General features: G+C 51.8%; 4 protein-coding genes across 4 annotated transcripts; 1 reads left to right on the top strand and 3 right to left on the bottom strand.

Moving 5' to 3' along the window:
* Positions 1 to 376: 376 nt before the first annotated feature.
* BJ171DRAFT_461867 (nucleolar protein 14) lies at positions 377 to 5417 on the bottom strand. The gene is made up of 11 exons (XM_053108492.1): positions 4877 to 5417; positions 4440 to 4574; positions 4209 to 4329; positions 4001 to 4065; positions 3826 to 3894; positions 3481 to 3735; positions 2061 to 3137; positions 1732 to 1967; positions 1494 to 1641; positions 1099 to 1226; positions 377 to 1021 (listed from the first exon to the last, which is right to left on the bottom strand). The coding sequence occupies exons 1-11, from the start codon at positions 5372 to 5374 to the stop codon at positions 754 to 756; spliced, it is 3000 nt and encodes a 999-aa protein (XP_052964107.1). The 5' UTR covers positions 5375 to 5417; the 3' UTR covers positions 377 to 753.
* An 11-nt stretch (positions 5418 to 5428) lies between these two features.
* On the bottom strand, positions 5429 to 13190 carry BJ171DRAFT_516340 (uncharacterized protein). Its single transcript, XM_053112027.1, has 22 exons — positions 12936 to 13190; positions 12542 to 12550; positions 12430 to 12473; positions 12077 to 12301; positions 11714 to 11930; positions 11490 to 11646; positions 11154 to 11365; positions 10763 to 10927; positions 10389 to 10639; positions 10256 to 10271; positions 9567 to 9995; positions 9453 to 9493; positions 8997 to 9279; positions 8847 to 8869; positions 8712 to 8771; positions 8499 to 8565; positions 8393 to 8420; positions 7974 to 8302; positions 7684 to 7903; positions 6971 to 7441; positions 6869 to 6881; positions 5429 to 6774 (listed from the first exon to the last, which is right to left on the bottom strand). Exons 1-22 carry the CDS (start codon positions 13164 to 13166, stop codon positions 5721 to 5723), a joined length of 4545 nt encoding a protein of 1514 aa, XP_052964106.1. The 5' UTR covers positions 13167 to 13190; the 3' UTR covers positions 5429 to 5720.
* A 1363-nt stretch (positions 13191 to 14553) lies between these two features.
* On the top strand, positions 14554 to 16737 carry BJ171DRAFT_516338 (ribosomal RNAprocessing protein putative). The gene is made up of 6 exons (XM_053112026.1): positions 14554 to 14720; positions 14946 to 15293; positions 15409 to 15624; positions 15847 to 15953; positions 16066 to 16162; positions 16336 to 16737. The coding sequence occupies exons 1-6, from the start codon at positions 14619 to 14621 to the stop codon at positions 16456 to 16458; spliced, it is 993 nt and encodes a 330-aa protein (XP_052964105.1). The 5' UTR covers positions 14554 to 14618; the 3' UTR covers positions 16459 to 16737.
* Positions 16670 to 21394, bottom strand: BJ171DRAFT_194572 (uncharacterized protein). Its single transcript, XM_053106212.1, has 7 exons — positions 21252 to 21394; positions 20686 to 21114; positions 20046 to 20399; positions 19851 to 19940; positions 19669 to 19758; positions 19379 to 19543; positions 16670 to 19175 (listed from the first exon to the last, which is right to left on the bottom strand). Exons 2-7 carry the CDS (start codon positions 21070 to 21072, stop codon positions 16881 to 16883), a joined length of 3381 nt encoding a protein of 1126 aa, XP_052964104.1. The 5' UTR covers positions 21073 to 21114; positions 21252 to 21394; the 3' UTR covers positions 16670 to 16880.
* Positions 21395 to 21439: the final 45 nt, after the last annotated feature.

The following is a 21439-nucleotide window of genomic DNA, read 5'->3' as shown; positions in this document are numbered from 1 at the left end:
TGTGGCTGAGCTCGATGACATGATAGATTAGATGGTCGAGGTATAAATAGAGGAGCTCAGGGGCCAGAAGGAAATCACACCCAGTGAATTATCTTATCACCTTTCTGAATATAAGCTCACCACTCTCTCGTACCTTGCCCTTGCTCCCTGCCCCTGCTCCTCGTTCTTGCCCTCGTTCCGATTCCCACGCCCTGTCTGCACCGTCAAGAGCCACCTGGTTCGCTCACGCTTGTTTCCCACGCCCCGTTCCTGACATTGAAGGTAGTGTTTTATGTGAGGAACTCTCGGACACCTTCCTGTTTCGCTCTCAAGAAGATCACAATCCCTCGCGTCAATCAATCAAAATACTCTCCATTAAATCTCTCTCACTAATCGCAGCAGGTGCTGTCTCTATCCGTCCTGTTTGCGTAACCTCCCCATCAGTTGTGCGCTTCCCTGACGACTTCTCAGTGAATGGAATACCAAATCAACGCATGGTCTTTGTACTTTACAACATTTGATAGATTTTTCCGCCACATCGTTTCATCCAATTATCCATTTTCTACACTTGCTCTGCATATTTGCTGAGGGGACGTTTATTGTGATCTGCCTTTTCTATGACTGCCTGGAGTTTCGCAAGCACAATACTCGAACTCATTGCTTGATGCTCACAATTCCTTCCCCACTCGATTGCGGAAATCCTGGACTGGGACAGATGGCGTCCGCTCACAATTTTCCGCTCTCGATTTCTGCTCAGGTTGACCCATAAACTTGCTACTTGCGTTTGCTTTTCTTCACTTCCCTCTCATATCCTCTCATAGCACCTTCTTGAGCCGCCAAGTGCCCAAATGCCTTGTCCATCTTCTTTTTGTAATCTGCATCGCTCTCCCGGATGCGTTGAACCTTCTCGCGAGCCAGGAAGCGTGCATCCTTGCGAAGTTCTCGAATGGCACCTTTGAGCTCTTTCTTGTACTGGAACTGCAGCTTCTTTTCCTCGGCACGCTCACGATTGGGATCATTGCTCTTGCGGTCCACGGAGTAGCTGGTGTAAAGCAAATCAATGGTCAGATTGCAGCACAATATATCGACCATGTCCACGCACTCAGTGGCGACACTTACTGTTCCTGGAACTTTGGAACATATGTCTGTATGGCCATGGGCTTGCGTTTTTGGAGCTCCAGAGGCCGCCGCTTCAGCCGCGAAGATTTGATGAGTCCGCTTATCAGCGATACACTATGATCGATGATCTGAATAACAATACCAGGTTAATTGCTTTATACAACTCTTCGTAGAGCCAACTTCTCTTTAAGAAGGCACTATCGTAGTGAACACCTTTGACGTCCACTTGTTCAACCAGCAGATCACTCATGTTCTCAATTCCAATTCGACTCCATCATCGTCTGCTGAGTTCCTAGGCTGAGCCAAGAACTAAATCCTATATAATCGATATCGAATCGAGCGTCGTGCCAGTCCCAGATAGAAATATGCCAACTAACGCCGGCGTGTTCACTTACATCCCGCGCGGCTCTTGAGAATTTCCCAGTGGGCAGACGCTGGATCAGTTCGAGCGTGGGTGAGAATATCTCTTCGAATGAACTCAGTTCGTTGTATAGCTTGGCGCACTGGGCTGCCAAGTGCACCGCAGCTACAAACACAGAAACACTATTTGGAGATATCAATCATGATTGGTCAGCGAACGACTAGCGACACTGGTATCTCCTCGAGGATCGTCAAAGATTCTCATATCCTTACGCAAACTCCTCCGTGGTAAAGTACCCATCGGACTGTTCCTCCTTGGCCAGCAGTGTCGAAAAGTTCAGTGGCTTCATCTCCGCCTCAGGATCGACAATGCGGAGGCTGATAACCGGCGGATGGGACAACGGAAACAAGCCGGGTGTGCTTTTCGACTCGGAAGTCGATGCGGACAATATCACAAAGTTCACAAAATTCAGGGCCTCAGGAACAAAGCGCTTTGATAGAGATTGATACTAAGGAAGACATATGAGCCCAGGTCAGTACATTGACAAGCCTGCAGGTGCTGTTCTTGCCCAACATTCTCCCGATATCCAGTGCATACCAACCTCCAGGAGTAGCTGACAAACGTAGAGTCCAGCAACAATATCACGGCCGTCGCGCGCTGGCGCAAGAGATAAGAGCTGTGCCATCAAAATAGTGGCCGGAGTGGTGACAGGGTGACGGAAGTCGGATGTGGGAAATATTTTTCCTATCATCCGGAGCAGCGTCAGTTCCCCAGCACCAGGATAATTCGACTTCTGGGTTATGCGCCGTTGCATCAGCTCCAGTTTCTTCAGCACATAGTCAACGGCTTCGGCCGTGAAGACTTGGGCCATGTCGATGACGTTGCGAGCCAGTACTTCGATTTGGGCCGCTTCAACGGGTTTGGTGTCAGCCGCATGGATTACGTAGTCGAATAAAGTATGCATAAGCTTGACAAGCTTCTCTCGGTTAGCTGCCGCGAGCTTGATGTGGTATATCGTCCGGATGCGATGGATGATCGTTTCAATGTCCGATACAGTTCGTCCTGCGATCAACGCCTCAAACTCTACACGAGTAGAAGGTGCTTGGAAGGTGTACGGCAGCTCTCTTCGGGCAGCCTCCATGGCTTCGTTTTGGAGGATGGCCGGAATAGACTTTTGGATCAACTTTGATTGTGGTTTGCTTGCCTCTTGCTCATCACTTTCAACTTGTTCATTCGCGGAAGAGGAATAATCCTCTATCTCCTCTTCATCATCGTGGACTTCCTCGGGACCACTGTCATCGTTGTCGTCATCTTCGTCATCATCATCGTCATCGTCATCATCGTCATCGTCATCGTCATCTTCGTCATCATCGTCATCATCAGCATCATCATCATCATCGTCGTCGTCATCGTCGTCGTCGTCGTCGTCATCTTGGTGTTGACTTCTTGGACGCTTCCGGAAGAAGATATCTTTGTTGACGAGCACGCCGTTCCGATAGGTCAACGGCTGGTTACTTGGCTCGTGAGGATCACCTTCACGGCTGCTTCCACCTTTGGTGTTGATATCTTCGACAATGTAATCTTCTCCAAGATCATCAGCTTGAGCACTGCGATTGACGCCCCTATTGCCAGAAGCCGCGTCGATTTCTTCCCCGCGCATCCTGCGCAAGCGCTCTTTCTGGAATCAAGTATGTAGCAGAGTCGTCAAGTGCAATAAATCGGCGCGTTAGTGATATTCCACCCAGCGACAGAAGCCATTCCAACTCTGTTGGCCCATCGGCGATCATTCATATCTATCATCTCTGACAAAGTTGCAGATACGTAACCCCTCCAAATCGACAAAGTGCAGCAATACTTCAGCATCAAGCAAACAACTCTTTATAATCCAAACGACTCATTGCGACCGTCGCAGTTAACCAAGACAAGGCAATGTCACAGCCCTCCAAGAGAACAATTATGCAGCATGTCGTTGGCTTGAAAATCAAGTAACCAAGCATGTGCACGCTGCGATATCGTCTTACCTCCAGGCTCTCCAACTTTTGTTTTTCCTCCATCGCAATTTCCTCTTCGGTCTTGAGACGATCCGTAGGCTTGGAACGCTTATCCAAAGCAAGATCACGGACATATTGATCGTACATTTCATCATCCAGCTTGGGTCCTGATGGCATATCTGGCATTGCTGTAGACCCACTCAACAGTTGACGGATGTCGTCAAAATCGGCGTCGACCTCACGAGTAAGCTCTTCATCTTCTTGCCGTTGCTTCTGCCTCTCCGCCTGGTTGTTGAACGATTGTACGGGATGGTGTATCATTTAGTTTCTTGTCACGACTCTATCGGGATCATCCATCCAGGAAAAAGATCAAACCTTGTGAAATTTGCTCTTGGCAATCACTTCTTTCATGACTTCGTTCTTGGATTTGCGTCGATTGGGGTCCTGGTAGCAGAACAGTAAACGACATACAATGTTTAGGCTCTGATTCTCTGTGCTTGCTCGGCCATGATCACGGTTGTGTTCGGGATCGACATATGCGAGGACTTGCCATGTTCGAATCTTCAAACCCTCCAAAATGTGTGTATTTGACAGTGTCTTTGTCGATGTTTCCGTCTTACGACCACGGGGGGTTCATCGTGATCATGAGTTGGGCAAAGATACGATCAGTCTTGGTGGGCTGGATCGGTGCCGATTAATACGACCCCACACTCATCCACCACCCCGTGTCATATTTCATTCAGATCACATGGTCTCACCTTCGGAATCATCATCATTGAGTCCAGTATCATCAAAGTCATCGATTGTTGAGATAGATCGACCATAGTGGGTGAGCTCCTCTTCTTCCAGGTTGAAAAGGGAATTCTTGTCGGTCCGCCTCTGTTTCGATATCAAGAGTAGCACTTGTTGAGAAAACGATCCTAATTGCCGACGCACTTGCAGTCCTGACAGCTGGATCGATATCTGTATCAACTCAGAGCCGGACCTACCGATTTTTCTCGAACGAAGCGCTCAAGCATTTTATCCTCCAGGGACATTCCGGGGTCGTTTTCGCCAATACGCCGATCAACGAAAGCGCCCTCTCGAAACTTGCGCTCCATCTCGACTTTTATGGTGCTCTTGCGCTGTTGAATGAGCATCAAAGTGGCCGATGAAGGTTGTGAGCGCTATGATATGGGGACGTCTGCAATCCATACTTCTGTTTGCTCGGAGAAGCAGGCAGAAAGGCGGACTGCAGGCAACTTCAGGAAGGATACCCCGACGGTCATTCATTGCCGAGCTACTCGATCAAAGGATCTGTGGCAACACCTCTCATCAAGCGAGTTTTTTGTTTTGCTTTCAGGGTTTGGCGCCCGTTCGGACGCTCCCAGTCCAACCCCCGCGCTACCGTCCGCCTGGCTCATTCATATATATACGGGCAACATACGATTTCCTCGGACTTTTTGCGGGTGAGCCCAGGCTTCCCACCCACACCCTTGATTTTGCGCCCAATGATCTCATGCTTTGGTCGCGAAAATTTGAGCTCGAACGGGTTTGCCTCTCTGGTCTTGCTGTCGATTTCCCTGATTGCCTCCTTGATTTCTTTTCGAACCCCGGCCGCCTCGACCTTCTTCTTTGTTGCAGCCTTTTTCGAGACTCGGGTTGTCTTGGCCTTGGGACCAATAACCCCAGCGCTCTTGAGATTCTCTTTGAGCTTTTTGAGGGCCGACCCTCCTTTGGTCTGTGTCTTGGCCATTTTTCCGATGGCAATGGCAATGGTGACAGCTGCGACGATGGCAACAGCAACGGCAATAGCAATGGCAGCGACGATGGCGATGGCGATCAGCCAGGCAGCGTCGGGAACGCGCTGATCAAGAAAAAAAATAGGCGTGGCGCAAGTCTGCTGCGCACGATTCCTCCGCACCAACACGCATCCTGGTTGCATGATTGCGCTCTGCTGTGCGTCAGGACCAGGCTTGACTGAGGAGACTCGGTCGTTGCAATGCGGTGCGAAAGCGGGATCGGGCTGCATAGATGAGACCGTTGTGGGCGTCGAGTATGTGGGCACAAGGAATCAGCCGCAACAAATCCGTCGTGGAAGGTTGCACATGAACTCACGGCACTGGCATTTCCTTGAACAGCCAGAAACCATCCATCTATTGAGCTCCGGTATCAGTCAGCAAGATGGTACAATGCAGGTGCCAGACTTGCTGGCAAGGTACCGACACGGGAAGTCGGTTGGAGATGCTGATGACGTGGAAATCAGGAGACACCACCGTACCACCCATGAGTCACATTCGACTCTGATTGGGCGACTGGGACCTGTTGGAGCTTGGAGAGCCTTTGACTTTCTCCTCGAGATATGAGCCAAAATCCTCGCTGACCCCGATCGAGGCCGGTGGCCCATATGCCATCGGGTTGAAACCGTCACCAAACGAGATGGTGTCCCGCTTGGACTTGTCTTCCACCCGACCGCGGCCCCGAGGTCGTGGGATAGGCAGCTCCGGTGGAGGAAGAGGTGAAATTGAATCTTTGAGGTCTTGATTCATCAGTACAGAGTTGGACCTTGTCTGAGCAAGTGTGTCGCCCTTGACTTTCTCCTCGAGATAAGAACCAAAATCCTCGCTGACCCCGATCGAGGCCGGTGGCCCGTATGCCATCGGGTTGAAACCGTCACCAAACGAGATGGTGTCCCGCTTGGACTTGTCTTCCACTCGACCGCGGCCCCGAGGTCGTGGGATAGGCAGCTCCGGTGGAGGAAGAGGTGAAATTGAATCCTCGGTCTCTTCATTACGCTGCTCGACCTCGACCTCCGTCGCGACCGGCTCGGAGATGTGGATGGGCTCGGGAAGATCTGACTCTTGGACAGTTGGGTACCCTTCACTTGGCAGAGCTTCAACCCGGATTGTCGGAATCCAGGCAGGGGCGGCTGCATCGGGTTTAAGCCTGAGTGGTCCAGAGCCCTCCAGCCCAAGTGCTTCATGACGCTGCTCGATTGGCGCCAAGAATGCCCCACCGGTCAGGGACTCTGATGGAGAATATTGCGGTGAACTTAAAACGCCCATCAGGCTTCTCTCAAGTGGACTAAGGAAAATGGTGCTCTTTGGATGATCTCTCTGAATCAATTGACTTTTCTGCTTCAATCCCATTTCTGGATCTGAGCTGGTGCTTGGGGTTGCTGAGTTTTGCGGCGTAACTTCGTCGACGCTACCTTCAGTAGTTGCTATCCATGACTTGAGAAACCGGTAAGTCAATACATTATGGATACTTGTACTTGGTGATGACAGAAACTCGCGCCGGATAAAGGCCAGGATTTCTGGCAGCGATTTAACCCCAGAAGGCAGCCTGTTGGGTGGGAGGCAATCGATATCCGACATATTAACAGCCTGTATCAACCTCAAGTCTTCTGATGGTTGCAATCGAATGTACCGTGGCATACCTTATAAGTAGCTCTGGTTAACATGACAGTGGTTGAGATGGATATGTGTCAGTGCATAACCACGATGGCAAGCCCAGAGTGCCCCGAGCAGAACCCACTTACCATTTGTGGACTGACTGACAATCTCCAATTGGCTTATGATGCGATTGAACAAAAGAAGTTGCGCCACGAGAATCAAAAAGAGCTCGGCTGAGAAAATAACCAAGTTGACGGTTGAATAGTATTGAACGGATTGGAGGCCGGCATTGTAGGCAGTGGTCTTGCACTGGGTCCAGCCTCCGCTCAGGAAGAGGCTTGAAATAGAGTTGCCAGCCATGAGATCAGAAACCACATCGGCCGGGGCTGCTCCGTTTGACATGGAGCCGATAGAACTTGCTTCTGCTGAATAGAGCTGAATTACAAAGTCTTGAAGCTGTAGCAACGTGTACTGTCCTGGGACGATCGTGGAGCTGCTGAGTTGGATTGTTATATTGGCTTGACACAGGGTGGTGTTCAGCGGTAGACAGTTGGTGCTGTTTGCAAAAGCAAACACGTCGGGCTGGAGCGACTGAAATGACGTTGTTGCCGGCTGGTCTAGATCCGACGTGTCCGCAATTACAGGATTGAGACTCGTGCAAGCACAAACGTCGATGTACGAACGGACTCACTTTCAAGGCGAAGCACATCTGAACAGCAAACCAGAAGCGAAAATAGGCCACACGTAACTCCAAATGACGGTATATCATCATCCAGTGCTATGGGTCCGAATATGTGGCGAAAGCGCCAAATCCCTGATCGGAGTAGCGAGCAAATCCAGCACTATGGAGACCACGTACATGTTGGATCGCCATTCATAATGTCTGTATAGTCATTGATGAGCCCATTGATCGAAGTTGTGTATTCCTGCTTGATGCTATTGAGAGAAAATGATGTATCCGAGATGAACATTTGGTTGTTGATAATGTCCAAGGATGCCACCGTCATTCGTCCATTGGAGGTGAGCATCCGACCAATTTCATCCACGAGGCTTGTCTGCTGTCCAATTTTTTTGATAAACTGGAAACATCGAGAGGTTTAATCAATAGCCGAATCGACTATTGGCATTTGTCGGCTATACAGTACGTACCAGGTAGCAGAGAGTTCCGTAGGTCACTGTGAGTGTCAATATCACGACGAAATACAACAGAGCGTTGATGCGAAAGCGCTTCATCCGAAAGCGCCTCACGGAGGTCATATATCCGGTGCCCATCTTGTCTATCACGTTGAATCCGTCGTCGGAGCCGCGCCGTATTACGCTCAAGATTTCGTTGATCGAATAGTGCGGAATACGCGTCAAGAGCCTCAATATCCTCATCTGTTGGGACCGTATTTGATAGACCCTTAGATCAAAGTAGATAAGCAGAATGTATAGGACGATGACGTGACCACCGCCGATAAAAAATAGCTTGAATCCGGCTGTGGTTGCATATTTTGTGTTCATTTAGTCAGACAACGATGTTAACAAGCTTCTCCGAGCTTATATGGAGCACAGATTGGGACACTAACCTCCGATGGTATCCGAGTGAAACTGAGGCTGCGATAACAAACAGAGGGAGCATGTCAGCATGTCGTCAACAGCATGCACGAGGCTCGGGTGCGGGCGATACTCAACAAATAACAGGGTATACTTGAGCGTGCTGAATGAGCTCACGAGTGTGTCTAGATTCTCGACGGCAAGCCTACATAAGTTTTACATAGTGTTTGATCAACGTTAATATCTGGCGAGACCCAGAATTGATTCTCAAGGATACTCACAACCAACAACTAGTAACTCTCTGATTGGCAATCAGAAGCCAATAAAGTCAACAAATGACAGCAAGCTTACCGAAAGTAAGTGCTAAAGAATTCACTTTGGCTGACATCATCGACCGGCATTGATGTGAGGCTGTTCGGTGACTAGATAGTCAGCAATATTGACCACAACTCACTGCTCTCAAAAAGGATAATTTGCCTGACTTACGCTGATCCCGACAGTAGTATCATCTACCTCGGACACAGAACCAGATTTTGGCATTCATGGGGTCAGAGCCTGCACTGCTTGCGTCGCCCGTAACAGCGGAGCCAAGTGCAAATGTATCCTAATGGCAACCAACATAGAGCGCCCTCCTACCTCATTAACTTCCTGGAGGCCAAAGTATCTCGCAAAGAGCACAGCTTCATCGGTGATATTCAAGGAAATACTGGGTGTGACCAAGTAGCTCGAGGCTGAGATGTAGCTCTGGAGGGCCGGGCTACTCAGAGCGACGTATAGGGCTTGCTGGAAGGCGAGTGAGTTTGAGAGCAAGGCACTTTGTGTTTTCAAAAAGGAACGGTTGTTGGCTTGCTCGTAGGAAAAGTCAATTTGCCTGGCGTAGACAGCCCCTTGAACTGCATAATACTCTATGTCCCCCAAACTGAACACACCGAACAGGTTATTCAAACCAATAACATATCTTTGTGATCATCTCCCATTCAGTCGCATCATTCGTAGATACATCGCCATATGATTGAATCTAATAGCGGCATTCAAGCACAACAGGCCACAAAGCCATTTCTGAGCATCGCTTCCATGAACAAATCAACTAACCTCTTGATCATGACGTGGACATTGTCCGAGTTTTGGAAGAGCTACGATTGCACTTTCGTTAGATACGTTCACACAAGTCGGTGCATTCCAATATCATCTGCCAAACGGATGTACCTGAGACGAAATGAAATAGTTCGCCACCAAAAAAACCAGACTTGCAATGCCGCTAAGCGATGCTATCGCTCGTAGTACAGATATGTTCTTAGCCATGCGCAGCTGGAAGATTTCGCGCAGGTCGCTGTCGGAGATCTTCTTGGGCTGTTTAATAGTATGTGCATTTGCGGTCGGTGCTTCTTCGCCCGTATCATCCTTTTGCTCCGTATCGGATTTGTCCTCGTCTACGTTCTGGATTTCTATCGTCGGCTTAGCCATGGGCAGGAGATTGGAAGAGAGGCCGCTCTCTATCTCCTCGGTTATACCGTCATCGTCGCCATACTGCTCCGACTGCTCCTTCAGATACTTGGCCTTGTTCAAGAGCGCGGAAGATTTCAGGGCATCGTTGCAGATATAGAAGCAAAACTTGGCGTAGAGTTGAAGGTAATACTGCTCTCGTGAGGAGTGTTCACCGATATAATTGTCAAACGGTCGATGAATCACATACGGTGGTCAGTTGCCCAGATCGGTTGGGGCAGACGCCAGAATATCGCCACAAAGCAATGATGAATATCGATGCTTGTTGAAAGTAATAACAATACGTGAACCCTATCGCCACGCTTGACTGCCTACGCACGATAGCAAGACCATGCCGCTGAAACCCGTGTCAGTCCGTGCACCAATCCACCCTGAGTCACTGGAATTCTTACCTGACTGCGAGAGAATCTGCAAGTCCATAATTTGAAGAATATCAGCGCTCGATTCATCACTGCGAATAATCTACTCGAACGACTTATCCTCGTGCTTTGAGCTTTTGATGGCTCAATTGCGCCGAGTACATACCGCGATATCAGAGCGATATATGATGCATCCGCTCGACTTGCGGCTTGATGCAGCGCTATAGAAACAGCTTCCAGCTCGGTCATGTCGGGTCGCGTTGCTTTGATGGCATTCCAAAGATGGTGTGCTGACATGAGAGCACGCCCATGATTCTTCTTCGACTCCTGGTCCAGCTGTTGAAACTCAATAAACTCGGTGACGTTGAGCTTGACATTGGACCCCAGGAACTCGCATTCGGCGACCTGTCGAGTTATCTAATATGGTGTACCATGGGTAGTTGGATGAGTTGCCACCGATACCTCAAGCATGCGCAACCGAGGCAAGCAACCAGGCTCCACCAAAGGCCAAAAGCGATAAGCTATGGGCGAACAACGTACTTTGTGAAGTAAGTGAATCTGAAAGGCAACGTCGAATGGCGGGCGAAGTCCCATCGTCGTTTTTAAGTAGCGGACCGTATCTTCTTGAGAGTTGGTGAGGTAAAACATATAGGACGCATATTGCAGTCGTATCTGGGTGTGGTAAGGATATTCCCGGATGCCACGCTAGAGGAGAGTTTAACGGATCATCAGCACATGTTGCATGCTGGAGAGATATTCAGGGCCAGACAAGAGCGGCAAACGGTATGACTTGACTGATATGAGCCAGCAGCGGAATCAGAGCGCTCTAGTTGCTTCAATGATGCAGAAATCGCCGCAAATACAGCGCTCGCATCGACGAACTCGAATAGACCCCTCCCCCGACGGTATTAGCGCTGTTCACCCATATCACCTTGAATATTTGCTTCATTTCTCCAAGGCACTCGGGGGCAATGAATCGCTTTCGAGTATTCAGCTTCTCGGTGACAAACCGAGCACATATCTCGACGTGCGACCAGCTTCTAAAAACCCGGCTTCCTTTATCTGGATCACTGTCGAGATCACTGCTGGATATTTTCATTATTTCTGCAGTCGCTTTCTTCTGGATCTGATTGATGTATCTCCCTATGGATCAGTAAAATCGAGATCAGCTTCATACCTTATGGAAGTGGCATATCTGCTTGGCAATCGCGTCAATGGGCAACATTGCATCTCCGATGCTGCTGTGCAAAGACTGAGCATCAAGTACCTGCCAAGTATCCACCTGTAATGGCGGATGGAATGGCGGACAACAATATGATGATCCAGTAGTACGATGGCGGATTTATCCCTCCAGCAAAAGAAGCTATCGCTGCCGAGCTGCTCAAAGCACCAGCAAAGGTCGCAACTGAAAACATTGCCGCTCGCTGGCGTGAGTTCGAGTGTTAGTGAATAGCCTCCAAGATCCAATATTCGACTGCAGTAGATACCCACGAGCATATTGAGGTTCTTGTTGTAAAACGGGAAAAATCGGACAAAGTTGGCAAATATGAATGCCAGGAGTACTGTCGAGCAAATGACGTTGACAAAGGCGCTGGTCGACGTCCGCTGTATAATGGTCAGGACAGTCTTGGTAGTGGTGTAGATGATATCAAAGCGAGCATGTGATTTGTTTCTGTTTGCCTTCGGGATTGGGTTCATGTCAAGGTAGCTGATTTCCACAAACCGTGAATGCGAGCATGAGCGATCCTCATCCCATATGCAGCAGAACGCGGTGAACGAATCTGCTCGCTTTCGCACACAATGCCGTAGGACATTGCGACAGTCCCGAAGATAATGACACCTCAGTCAACTTACACTGTCACTGTTACCCAAGAGATGGGGATGAACGACAGCATCATCAGAATCGAGATGATGCTGGTGAGGACATTCCCGACGCTGTAGCACCAAATTTGATCCGATCGAAGCTGGCTGAAGCCAAGCGGGTTGCCAGTGGCCGGATCGATTGCCACCGTGTCTGAGCAACTGAGGGAGCTGAGGAGAATCTTGAGGATGGTGGAATAAAGAATCGTGGGCAGGGTACTAGATCAAGACGGCGAAGATGCTTGTTAACCTGTCTTCAATATACCCAGCCATTGCAGGCCCAAACCTGATTGCCATGTTGCATTGCTGACATTGACTGACGGGCATTTGTGACCATTGAGACATACCTTGCAAATAGCCTCAAGGTGCTGATTGGCCAAATATGCTTGTGCTGGAGGCGTGGGTGTTAACAACAATTTGGGATGAGTGCGTCAACATGCAGGGTCGATTGATGCCTACCTTTCCTCGCTATGTGATTTCAAATTCGATTGGACGTTGTGCAGTTTGGGAGAAGCCATTTTGAATGAATCCGGGTGGGGGCAGGCAAGACCATAATGTTAGTCAAGGTTTGTGGACAAGCACCAAGATTCGAATACTAGTTTGCTTCCGCACGACAACCGAGACTGTTTGTCTGCGTACACAACCAATAGAAGCTACATGTGTGGCAGCGTCGATCGAGAGGATATGTCAATCGGCTCGGGGCTCTAAAGTGAACCAATGTGGACTGCGTTCACACAAACAACTCGCGCTTCTGATCTGGTGGAGAATCTCCAAGCTTGTTCATGAATCCAACGATCATTTCTTGACTGCTTAGCCCTCACGTTGTCGGAGCAAAAGCTCCACTCAAACCTACCGCAAATCCCACTGCCACATAAATTGCGTTGAAGATCATCAGCAAGCACCCAAGAACGGATGCAATGTAGTATCCCAAGAAGGTCGTCAGCAACATTGTGTCGTATCGCAGCGAGCAAAAGCTCACGAGACCGTCGGGGATGTAATAGAACTTTTGTGCGCTGTCATTCAGGAAATAGGTGAGAAGCTGTGCATCTTCAGCGAATATCGATAGATATGCAACAGACTGCATTGATTGATAGTTTCTGAGTGGTGATGTGGGAACGACATTGAGAGTATCGGTAAGATGGCACCAACCGTAAGGGGAAAGCAAAGTCACCCATTTTCGATCCTACAGCGATTTGTGATCAAGGATATGGCAAGCAGAGCTTGGATGGAACAGTACCCGTGAACCATCAGAAACAGAACGTTGTAAACCACATTGGACCACTGCTCCCACTGCGACTTTTCCACGGCAATTTCGTCGAGGTCGTCTTCGCTTGGCAAGGAGAACACTGTGCTCGACAGCTTGCTCCTGGGCTGGGTTTTCAGTGCCTCGAGCATGGTGTTGCGGGCGCCGACGGTCGAGCGGGTAGATCCTGCTGCTGGAATGGGCAGAGATTTGAGAGCCGGTAGCGATCGCCGGGACTCGAGAAACACGGGCACGCTCTTGGGACCCCCGCCAAAAATGAACTGAAAGAGCCCCATAAAGCTCTTGTAGAAGGAGGGAGAGGCTCTGCCGGATGGCTCGGCCGTGGCCGAGCTTCTTGTGGCGGACGTTTGCACCTTGGAGGTCCGCGTGGCATCTCGGGCCAAAGTGGAGCCTCGTGAGTTGGCGCTGGCTTGGGAGTAGTTTGACTTGACTGATAAGCGACCAGGAATGGGGCCGCCTCCAATCGAATTGCGGAGGGGAGATGGGCGGATGGGCAGAGTCCCCGTCCGCGTTGGCGGATTTTTCTCTGAAAACGACTTTGGAACCGGATCCGGAAACATCAGGTCTATCGATTCGTTACAGAGATGACATCGAGCGCGCACTGATGTCGATGGCTTGGCAAAAGTCTGTCAAATCGACGATTGAACCAGGATATGAGAACCACGGATGCAGATATTTGACGAATGTATGGGATGAATATGGCCGCAGGCGGACGTGCGCTGCTGAGGGAGTTCGATTGATCCTGGCCGAGAGAAGTAATGTGTCCGCGTTCGAGCACAGGTCGATGGCGACGCTCCTGCCGACAATGAGGAGGGTGGCCAGGTCGCTACTGGACCCTGAGAAAGTATGCGAGCAGAGCACGCGATACGAGGACTCGGCTTGGAGAATGCAAGCAGTGAGGACACTCCTGGAGGGGTAATCAAGCAAGTGAAATCCCCGAGCAGCACTGGCTCTCTTGACAAGCTTTTGCGATTGCTGGATGGGTAACACCTCGCTCGCTGTGAGCAAGCAGCTTCAGCTTTGAGCAGGAATCGGGGCGATTGGCTGCGAATGGCTTGTCTGCCATCGGCCAAGCTGCGTCAAGCCAATGACCGGGCGAATCGGAGTCGTCAATCGTCACCCCCCACGCTCGGGAAAACTGGAGGACGGAGAGCCAGAAACAGCGGCCACGTGCGCGATCGCTGAATCGGCGGTCCCATCACCGGCCGATTTCGTTTTGGTCTTGGCAGAGGCTCCTCAGGTGTTACTCCAGCGACGAACGCAACAGCCGGTATGGGCAAAGCAGAGGCCGACACAGCGATTCCGTCAAAGCCCCTCGGCGGCGGTGGCGGGGTTCACAAAAAGAGCAAGATCGACAAAGCGAAATTGAAACAGGTATTATCGACAAATGCCCTTGGCTCGTGGCCGACCCGAATCGGATCTGCAGCGGCATAGATCACCAGCCTGGACTTTGCCTATCTGGATGCGGCTATCGATCCAGCCCACTGCAACGGGACAGTCAACGACTCTTTTTTTTTCCGACTCCATGCCTTACCTGAGCAATGCCTGTGGTCCTTTGACTGACTTTGCGACGCCGGATCCTGCGGTGCTCGGTTATAGGCACTTGAGAAGAGCAAGAGCATTCATCAACTTCTCACCACAAAGTCCGAACGGCCCAGCAGCCCGAACACCCCTGCCGCGGAGGCCACGGCGGACCAGGATCATCAAAATCGACAAAAGATCGAGATGGCCCGGCACACCAGGAGCCGTAGCGAGAGACCCTCAGTCAACCACCCGGAAGTCGAGGCCAAGTCGCAGCCCGGAAATCGAGATCTTACCGACTTTCAGAAAAAGATGCAAAAGCGGCTCTCGGGCGGACAGTTTCGCTGGATCAACGAGCGCCTTTACACCTCAGGAAGCGAGAGCATGTTCAAGCTTTTTCAAGAGAATCCTGACTATTTTGCCGTGGTAGGTCATGCCCGGCAGCCAAGTCGCTCTCTCCAGCACATGGATTACGCTCTGACCGAATTGCAGTCCAGGGCACTGACAAACCATCAACTCTCTTGGACTGTATGGCCACCAGTACCACGACGGCTTCCGAGAACAGGTGGAGCATTGGCCACAGAACCCGATCGACACATTCATAGCCTTTCTCCAAGACAAACCCAAGTCAACCGTCGTTGCAGACATGGGATGCGGAGAGGCCATGATTGCCCAGAAGCTCCACAGGCGCATGACGATCCACTCATTCGACCTTGTGGCAGGAAACTCGTTCATCACTGCGTGTGACATATCCAAGGTAAGCTCAAAACTCAATGGCCGACCGCATGTTATTGCTCGGTGGTCGCCAAGTCGAAGTCAGGCAGCCAACATTGTGGCACTGATAGCCTGCGGTGGTGGTGGTCGTAATGTTGTCGATGGCAGGGTTAATATCGGTAACTAGGCTCGATACAGATCGCCGCCCAACTTGTTCGGATATCGTGTGCCTGACTGACCTTCGACGGCCGCTGTCGCGAACTAGGTCCCGCTGGAAAACGAGGCTGTCGACGTGGTTATATTTTGCCTTTCTCTCATGGGAACAAATTTTATGGATTTTCTCATGGAAGCTAACCGAATCCTGAAGATACGGTGGGCGATGTTCGGAGCACGCTGCTACGCATCATTATGCTCGTCTGCTATGCATCATAGTGTTCCTGCCATCGACTCACTGTTTGCATCACCCGTGGTCACTATCCTGCAGTGGCGAGCTCAAAATCGCAGAAGTCACAAGCCGGTTCACGAATCTCGACGACTTTGTTGGCACTCTCCAGTCCATTGGATTCAAGTTCCTGCGAAAGGTACTGCACGGGAGAGGCGCAACGGTCCCCAGTGGTGTGGGCTCTGTAGGACACGGCCGGCTGGAATTGCATGTGTGGTGGTGTCGCTCGGATATGGTGTCAGTCGGGCACACGACCCAGAGGCCCGAGGCCGCCGACCAGAAACAGCGTGACTGATGCCTCTTTATCGACAGGACACCAGCAACAAAATGTTTGTTATGCTGGATTTTGTCAAAACCCGTCGGCCCAAAGGAGCTACTCATCGGGCTCCAGATGAGCCGGAGCTGTTGAAGCCGTGCATCTACAAGCGCCGCTGAAGGGCAGGGTCATGATGAGGCGGTAGCGCCATGAGAAACGATGCAGACATGCTGTTGGGATCATCCAAGGCTTGCGGACAAGTGGCCACTACAGACGCTCTGTCGTGCCCACTCTCTCCATGCACCGCCTGTTCACTCAGGACAGCCTGGGAAAAGATTTGACCCACTTGATCGCTGTTGGTTGAGTATGTGATATGATCCGACTACGGTGTGTTATTTTGTCCGAACGAGGCGATGTGCCCTAATGTTTATTCAACATGCTGGGTTGACGAACCCCTATCGCTTGGGGGCTGTGCTACTTTCCCTTGTATTCAAAACTTGGGCGCAATGGGCGATATTCCATAATAGAGGGCGGGGAACAGCGACAGACGGACCCCTGGATAGGGTCAAGTGGCTGATTCGTCGTGGGCTCTAGAGCAGCGTTAGATCTGAGCCACCATGTTCACTGTCCCCTTTTCTCCTGCCTTGCCCCTGCGTGCCACATCAAAGGCCATGGAGACGTCGTCGTCGTTATTGACGGTGATAAGGTCGCCGTCTTCGTCCTTGTACTTGAGCTTCAGGCGACCACCTTCGGGGACAGGAGTGCCGCCCAGCTTCATTTTGCGCTCGATCTTCTGATACAGGTCTGAATATGTCGACTTGAGAGGTGCAGCAATCACAAAGATATCGGCACCAAATTGAATCTTGATCTTGACATGCGACATGGTCACGCTGCTCGCGCCAGAGGAGCCAAGGCTCGACCCGGCATTTGGAACACCTGGAGCCGAAAGCGATGGTGTCGGTTGACTGCGATAATGTGCGTGAGAAGGCGGGGCAGTCGGAGCAAAGCCTGAGCCTGGAGCGGCTCCATTTTGGTTCATATTTGCCGGGGATGCCATGCGGCGGGGTTGGTCCGCCACAGCGCCATAGGGGCCTGGGGGAGGTGTTTTGAATCTCCCATCGGCAGCAATGTGGGAGGCTCCTCTGGGGGCGATGGCAGGCTGTCCTGGGACGCTGCCGGGAACTGCAGGTAGCGCGGTGGTGGGCGGGGCGCGTATGCGATCCTCGCCAGGGCCGGCGTTCCATCGCGCGCCAGAGTCGTTCAGCTGCATAGGCTGCAACCTCGAGGAAAGTTGGTCGATAGGGCCAGACTCGCCGGTCGTACCACTTGTCCGCTTGAAAACGACGTTGCCATCGTGATACATCTCACTTGAATCGGCCTCGGCATCGTGGTCTGCGGGCGTCACTGCAGTGGGCGAGTTCTGCGAGTCATACATTTCTGTCTCGGATTGAATGATGCTCTGCAGCTGTTGAAGCTGTGCCTGACTTTGCTGAAGACGACGAGGATACTCCTGTCTCATTTGAATGACCTCTCTCATGTCCAGAGCCTTGGCCTGGCCTTGTCCCTCGAGCGTATCGGCGCCGGCATCCAAATAGCCTTCGGGAGTCTGCACACGGGTTGTGATGGCGACCCCTCGGCTTCCGGACTTTCGGTGTCGGCCGGGAGAGACAGGGGTCGATCCAGGCGGTGTTGGAAAATCAAGACCCTGGGGATATGGCTGAGGAGTGGTGCGCGCTTGATAGGGCGGATGCTGCTGTGCGTCCGGCGGACCCCCAGAGAGCGGATCAAGGGAAGAAAGATCGCGTGGGGGCTCGCGCGGGGGTTCGCGAGGGGCATCCCGCATCGATCCCTGGCCTTGCCGACCCCGAGGCGGTTCGCGGATGTCGTCGGTGCCGTGGCCGTATCCATTCATCATCTCAAAGCCAGAGAATGAGTTGGATCGCGAATTAGCTGCCGACACCCGGGTGGTGTACACGGCCGTCATCGGTGTCGGAGTCGTCGACTTGCTCACGTATCCGACATGGGGCGACGGGCCGCCATTAGCGGGATTGGAGGGGTTGCGTGGCGGACCAGGGTTGTAGGAAACCTCATAGGCACTTGGTCGCCGACCGTTATGGTAGTTCACCGGGGGCATTGGAGGAACTGGCGGCGGCTCAGCAGGCTCGCCAGAAGCAGCACTGTATCGATCGCTGCCTCCGGACGATCGCATGCTACGACGACCACCGCCGACCGCAAACTCCGAACCAGACTGCTGTTGCGGGTGCACCGGTGGGTAGTAATTATGCGGATTGCTCTTCGACCGCTGCATGTTGGAGGGTCCACGGGGCTGGGGATGCTGCAACGACGGCTCCAGATACGGGTTGTACGTGTGCTGATTGTCCGCGAGCTCACCGCGCTCGCGGCTTCGTGATCTGTTACGGCTGCTTCCCACCGAATAGCGATCCAGATCGTAGTCGTCGGTGTTGCGCCGGCGCTCACTGCCTGAATTGCGATAGCCCCCGGCATCGGAGCCGCGGAAGCGTGGGGCCCGATCCATTTCCATGAGCTGCTCAATTCGCTCCTTCCACAGGCGAACTTGCTCGGGGTTGCGGGCCTTGAGCACAAACGACTCCATCTCCTTGACGTCGCGCCAGAACACCTTGAGGCCAAAAAAGAGCGTTTCACTGCGACTGACGTCCTGGATAGCCTGGATGGTAGTGATGTAGATGTTGCCGATAACAGCCAGCATACTGTCATCGCCGCCATGGGCTTTCGTTTGCCGCTTCTTTGGAAGCTCCTTGCAGCACAGCAAGATTTTCTCAAACAAGAAGAGAGAGAACTGGGCATCGCCTTCGTTGCTAGCGAGCGAAAACCTGTCTGTCAGGAGCAGATCCCCAAAATCGTTGACTTGCAGGCCCTACGAGCGAGTGCGTGGCGTCAAAACGGTATCGCGGCGGACAGGAAAGCCATATTGTAATGAGCACAAGTCCAGCGGCGCCAAAGAACTGCGCCTAACAGCACCGTGCGCGCCTTGCAGAACATCACATCACATCACATCACATCACATCACATCACATCACATCACATCACATCAAGGCATTGCTGCTGTTGAGTGTCTACCTTCCAGTCGTCAACCCGATCAATCAGATCATTCTTCAGCAAGACATTTTCCTGGATCCGCTTCTGCTCGTTGACGTACTCCGTTACACGCTTGACAGACTCGAGTCCATCCAGGAGCTCGGGCAGGTTTGGATATTCCTCCGCTGTGGAGTATTTGATCAGCTCCTGCAACCCCAACCAGAGGCGGTGATAGGGACAGTTGAGCCCAGGAATAGCCATTAATTGATACACGAACAACGCGGTCAGAGATTCTGCGAAGCAAATGGCGCCGTAACCACTTTAGCTATTACCTTCAGCAGAAGTGGATATTTGCAAATTCTCTGGATGGGCTTGATCAGATACGATTGAACTTCATGAACCGGGATGATATGGGATAGCCTCTGGAGGAAGCAGGTGGTGGCAGATAAATAACGTGCAGAATACGATCTGCACTCCGGCGCTTGCGCTACCTCATACTACATTGAGCACATACAGCCAAAATCTGGGTCTCTTCGAGCGCAATGTCCGAAGCGGTTTGAAAGTTGGAGCAAAAGGGTTCGTAGGTATCACAGAACGAGGTTTCCTGTGGCCGGATTTGAAGTGCACGGGAGAAATATGGCCCAAGTCAATAAGGCGATGGAAAGCGGTCGACGTACAGAGAGCTGCAGCAATCGGGATTGACGCTTACGTTCGCAATGAACAAGGCACCCAGACGATGCTGATCACCAAAGGCAAGAGTCGACTCCATCGCAAGGAGGAAGCGCCGCTGAAAGTCCAGGAGATCGTCGAGATTGGCAAAGATTTGGTGGGCCAAATCTTTGGACAAAATGTTCTGCGCGACAACCTCTTTGCTGAACGTTTGTAGGCGCTCGAGGTGCTCGATATACTTGCGTTCCGTTTCCAGACACTCGAACAGGACTTTGGCTCGGTTATCCTTGGGCGCCTCGTTGTTGACAGGGACATTGAAAGGCAGGGGCTTCAGAGGGGGCAAGCGACCTTGGGCCTTCAGGCGATCGACGAGACGGTTAATGACGTTAAGAACCTAAACGTCGACGAGGGATAGATGGCAGTCAGATTTAGATTCCATGATGGGCCTATGATGTTGTATGACCATTGGCGCTGCTCAATGAATCTCGACTCGATTGTTGGTCGGCAGCGAGGGCAGCGATATGCGAGCAAGCACTCAGACAGACGGTGCCGAAAGACAAACGGCCGTCTCAAGGGCAGACACGAAAGAGAGAGAAAAATGCGGCGGCGAAATTTATCCGACTGGAGGCTGGGCATGTCCAGTCGAGCGACAGCGCCACGGCTGAGGGAGGGAAACAGACCTTCATGAACAGGTTGGTGTCATCCTTGTCGAGATCCGTAAGGGTGAAAAGCTCCTCGTTCTTGATGCCCAGATCTTTCATACAAGTCAGCAAGAAGGTGTAAGCAAGATGTTTGCACGATTTCTTGGCCTGGGGATCATTGACGATATCGGGGATGGTGGTCCATTGGGGGATGTCGATGGGATTGTCGATCGGAAACAGGTTGACGATCATGCACAGTGGGGCTCCGAGACGGAAGCACGGCGCTAGGATGTCGACAGGGTTGACGATCCTTGTGGGCTCAGCGACGAACATGTCGATTCCGTCGGGAAAGAGATAAAAGTCAAAGCCGGGGATGGAGTGGAGAATCTCCATCAGCGACATGGTTTGCTGGTACAACGACGACATGATGGCTCAGGTTGTATCGTGGAGGATTGGGTAGGGCGGATGCTTTTTGGGGAGCAGGAGGCAAGGAAGGCAATGGTGAGTGCGGCCCGAAACCAATGTGGGTCGGGACAGTGGAGCCCGCTGCACACCTAGCCTGCAGCCGTCCAGAACGAAGAGGAGAATCGGCAAGGTCGACATACCGGGCCCGAGCGGACCAAGGTGCTGCAGGAATAGCGAAAATAAATGCAAAGAGGCTGCAAAGAGAGCTTGCTGAGCGGCGCTGGTGGGGTGTCGATGGCGGGTGGGAGGAGCAGGAGAGCGCCGGGCCGAGGTTGACCAAGACAGACCGAGGCCAGGGACGGAGCGGCAACGGCGAGAAGGAACAGAC

The sequence above is a fragment of the Polychytrium aggregatum genome, assembly GCF_025602895.1.
Source record: "Polychytrium aggregatum strain JEL109 chromosome Unknown BJ171scaffold_35, whole genome shotgun sequence".
Classification (NCBI taxonomy): Eukaryota; Fungi; Chytridiomycota; class Chytridiomycetes; order Polychytriales; genus Polychytrium; species Polychytrium aggregatum.
The sequence above is the reverse complement of the archived record's forward strand: the minus strand, read 5'-3'. Positions and strand labels throughout refer to the sequence as shown.

Bases quoted from the DNA above. Each gene is read 5' to 3' on its own strand.
- BJ171DRAFT_461867 (XM_053108492.1), bottom strand. From the start codon at position 5,374: ATGCAACCAGGATGCGTGTTGGTGCGGAGGAATCGTGCGCAGCAGACT. The intron at 4,066-4,208 runs GTGAGACCATGT...CGTGGTCGTAAG, and splicing joins CAATGATGATGATTCCGAAG to ACGGAAACATCGACAAAGAC. The intron at 1,227-1,493 runs GTAAGTGAACAC...ATTGTTATTCAG, and splicing joins TCTCAAGAGCCGCGCGGGAT to ATCATCGATCATAGTGTATC.
- BJ171DRAFT_516340 (XM_053112027.1), bottom strand. From the start codon at position 13,166: ATGCAGTCTGTTGCATATCTATCGATATTCGCTGAAGATGCACAGCTT. The intron at 10,640-10,762 runs GTACGTTGTTCG...ACACCATATTAG, and splicing joins AGATTCACTTACTTCACAAA to ATAACTCGACAGGTCGCCGA. The intron at 8,566-8,711 runs GTAAGCTTGCTG...AAACTTATGTAG, and splicing joins TTCTTTAGCACTTACTTTCG to GCTTGCCGTCGAGAATCTAG.
- BJ171DRAFT_194572 (XM_053106212.1), bottom strand. From the start codon at position 21,072: ATGTCGTCGTTGTACCAGCAAACCATGTCGCTGATGGAGATTCTCCAC. The intron at 19,941-20,045 runs GTAAGCGTCAAT...ATCCGGCCACAG, and splicing joins GTGCCTTGTTCATTGCGAAC to GAAACCTCGTTCTGTGATAC. The intron at 19,759-19,850 runs GTATGTGCTCAA...TGCTTCCTCCAG, and splicing joins AAGAGACCCAGATTTTGGCT to AGGCTATCCCATATCATCCC.
- BJ171DRAFT_516338 (XM_053112026.1), top strand. From the start codon at position 14,619: ATGGGCAAAGCAGAGGCCGACACAGCGATTCCGTCAAAGCCCCTCGGC. The intron at 15,294-15,408 runs GTAGGTCATGCC...TATGGCCACCAG, and splicing joins ATCCTGACTATTTTGCCGTG to TACCACGACGGCTTCCGAGA. The intron at 15,625-15,846 runs GTAAGCTCAAAA...GTCGCGAACTAG, and splicing joins CTGCGTGTGACATATCCAAG to GTCCCGCTGGAAAACGAGGC.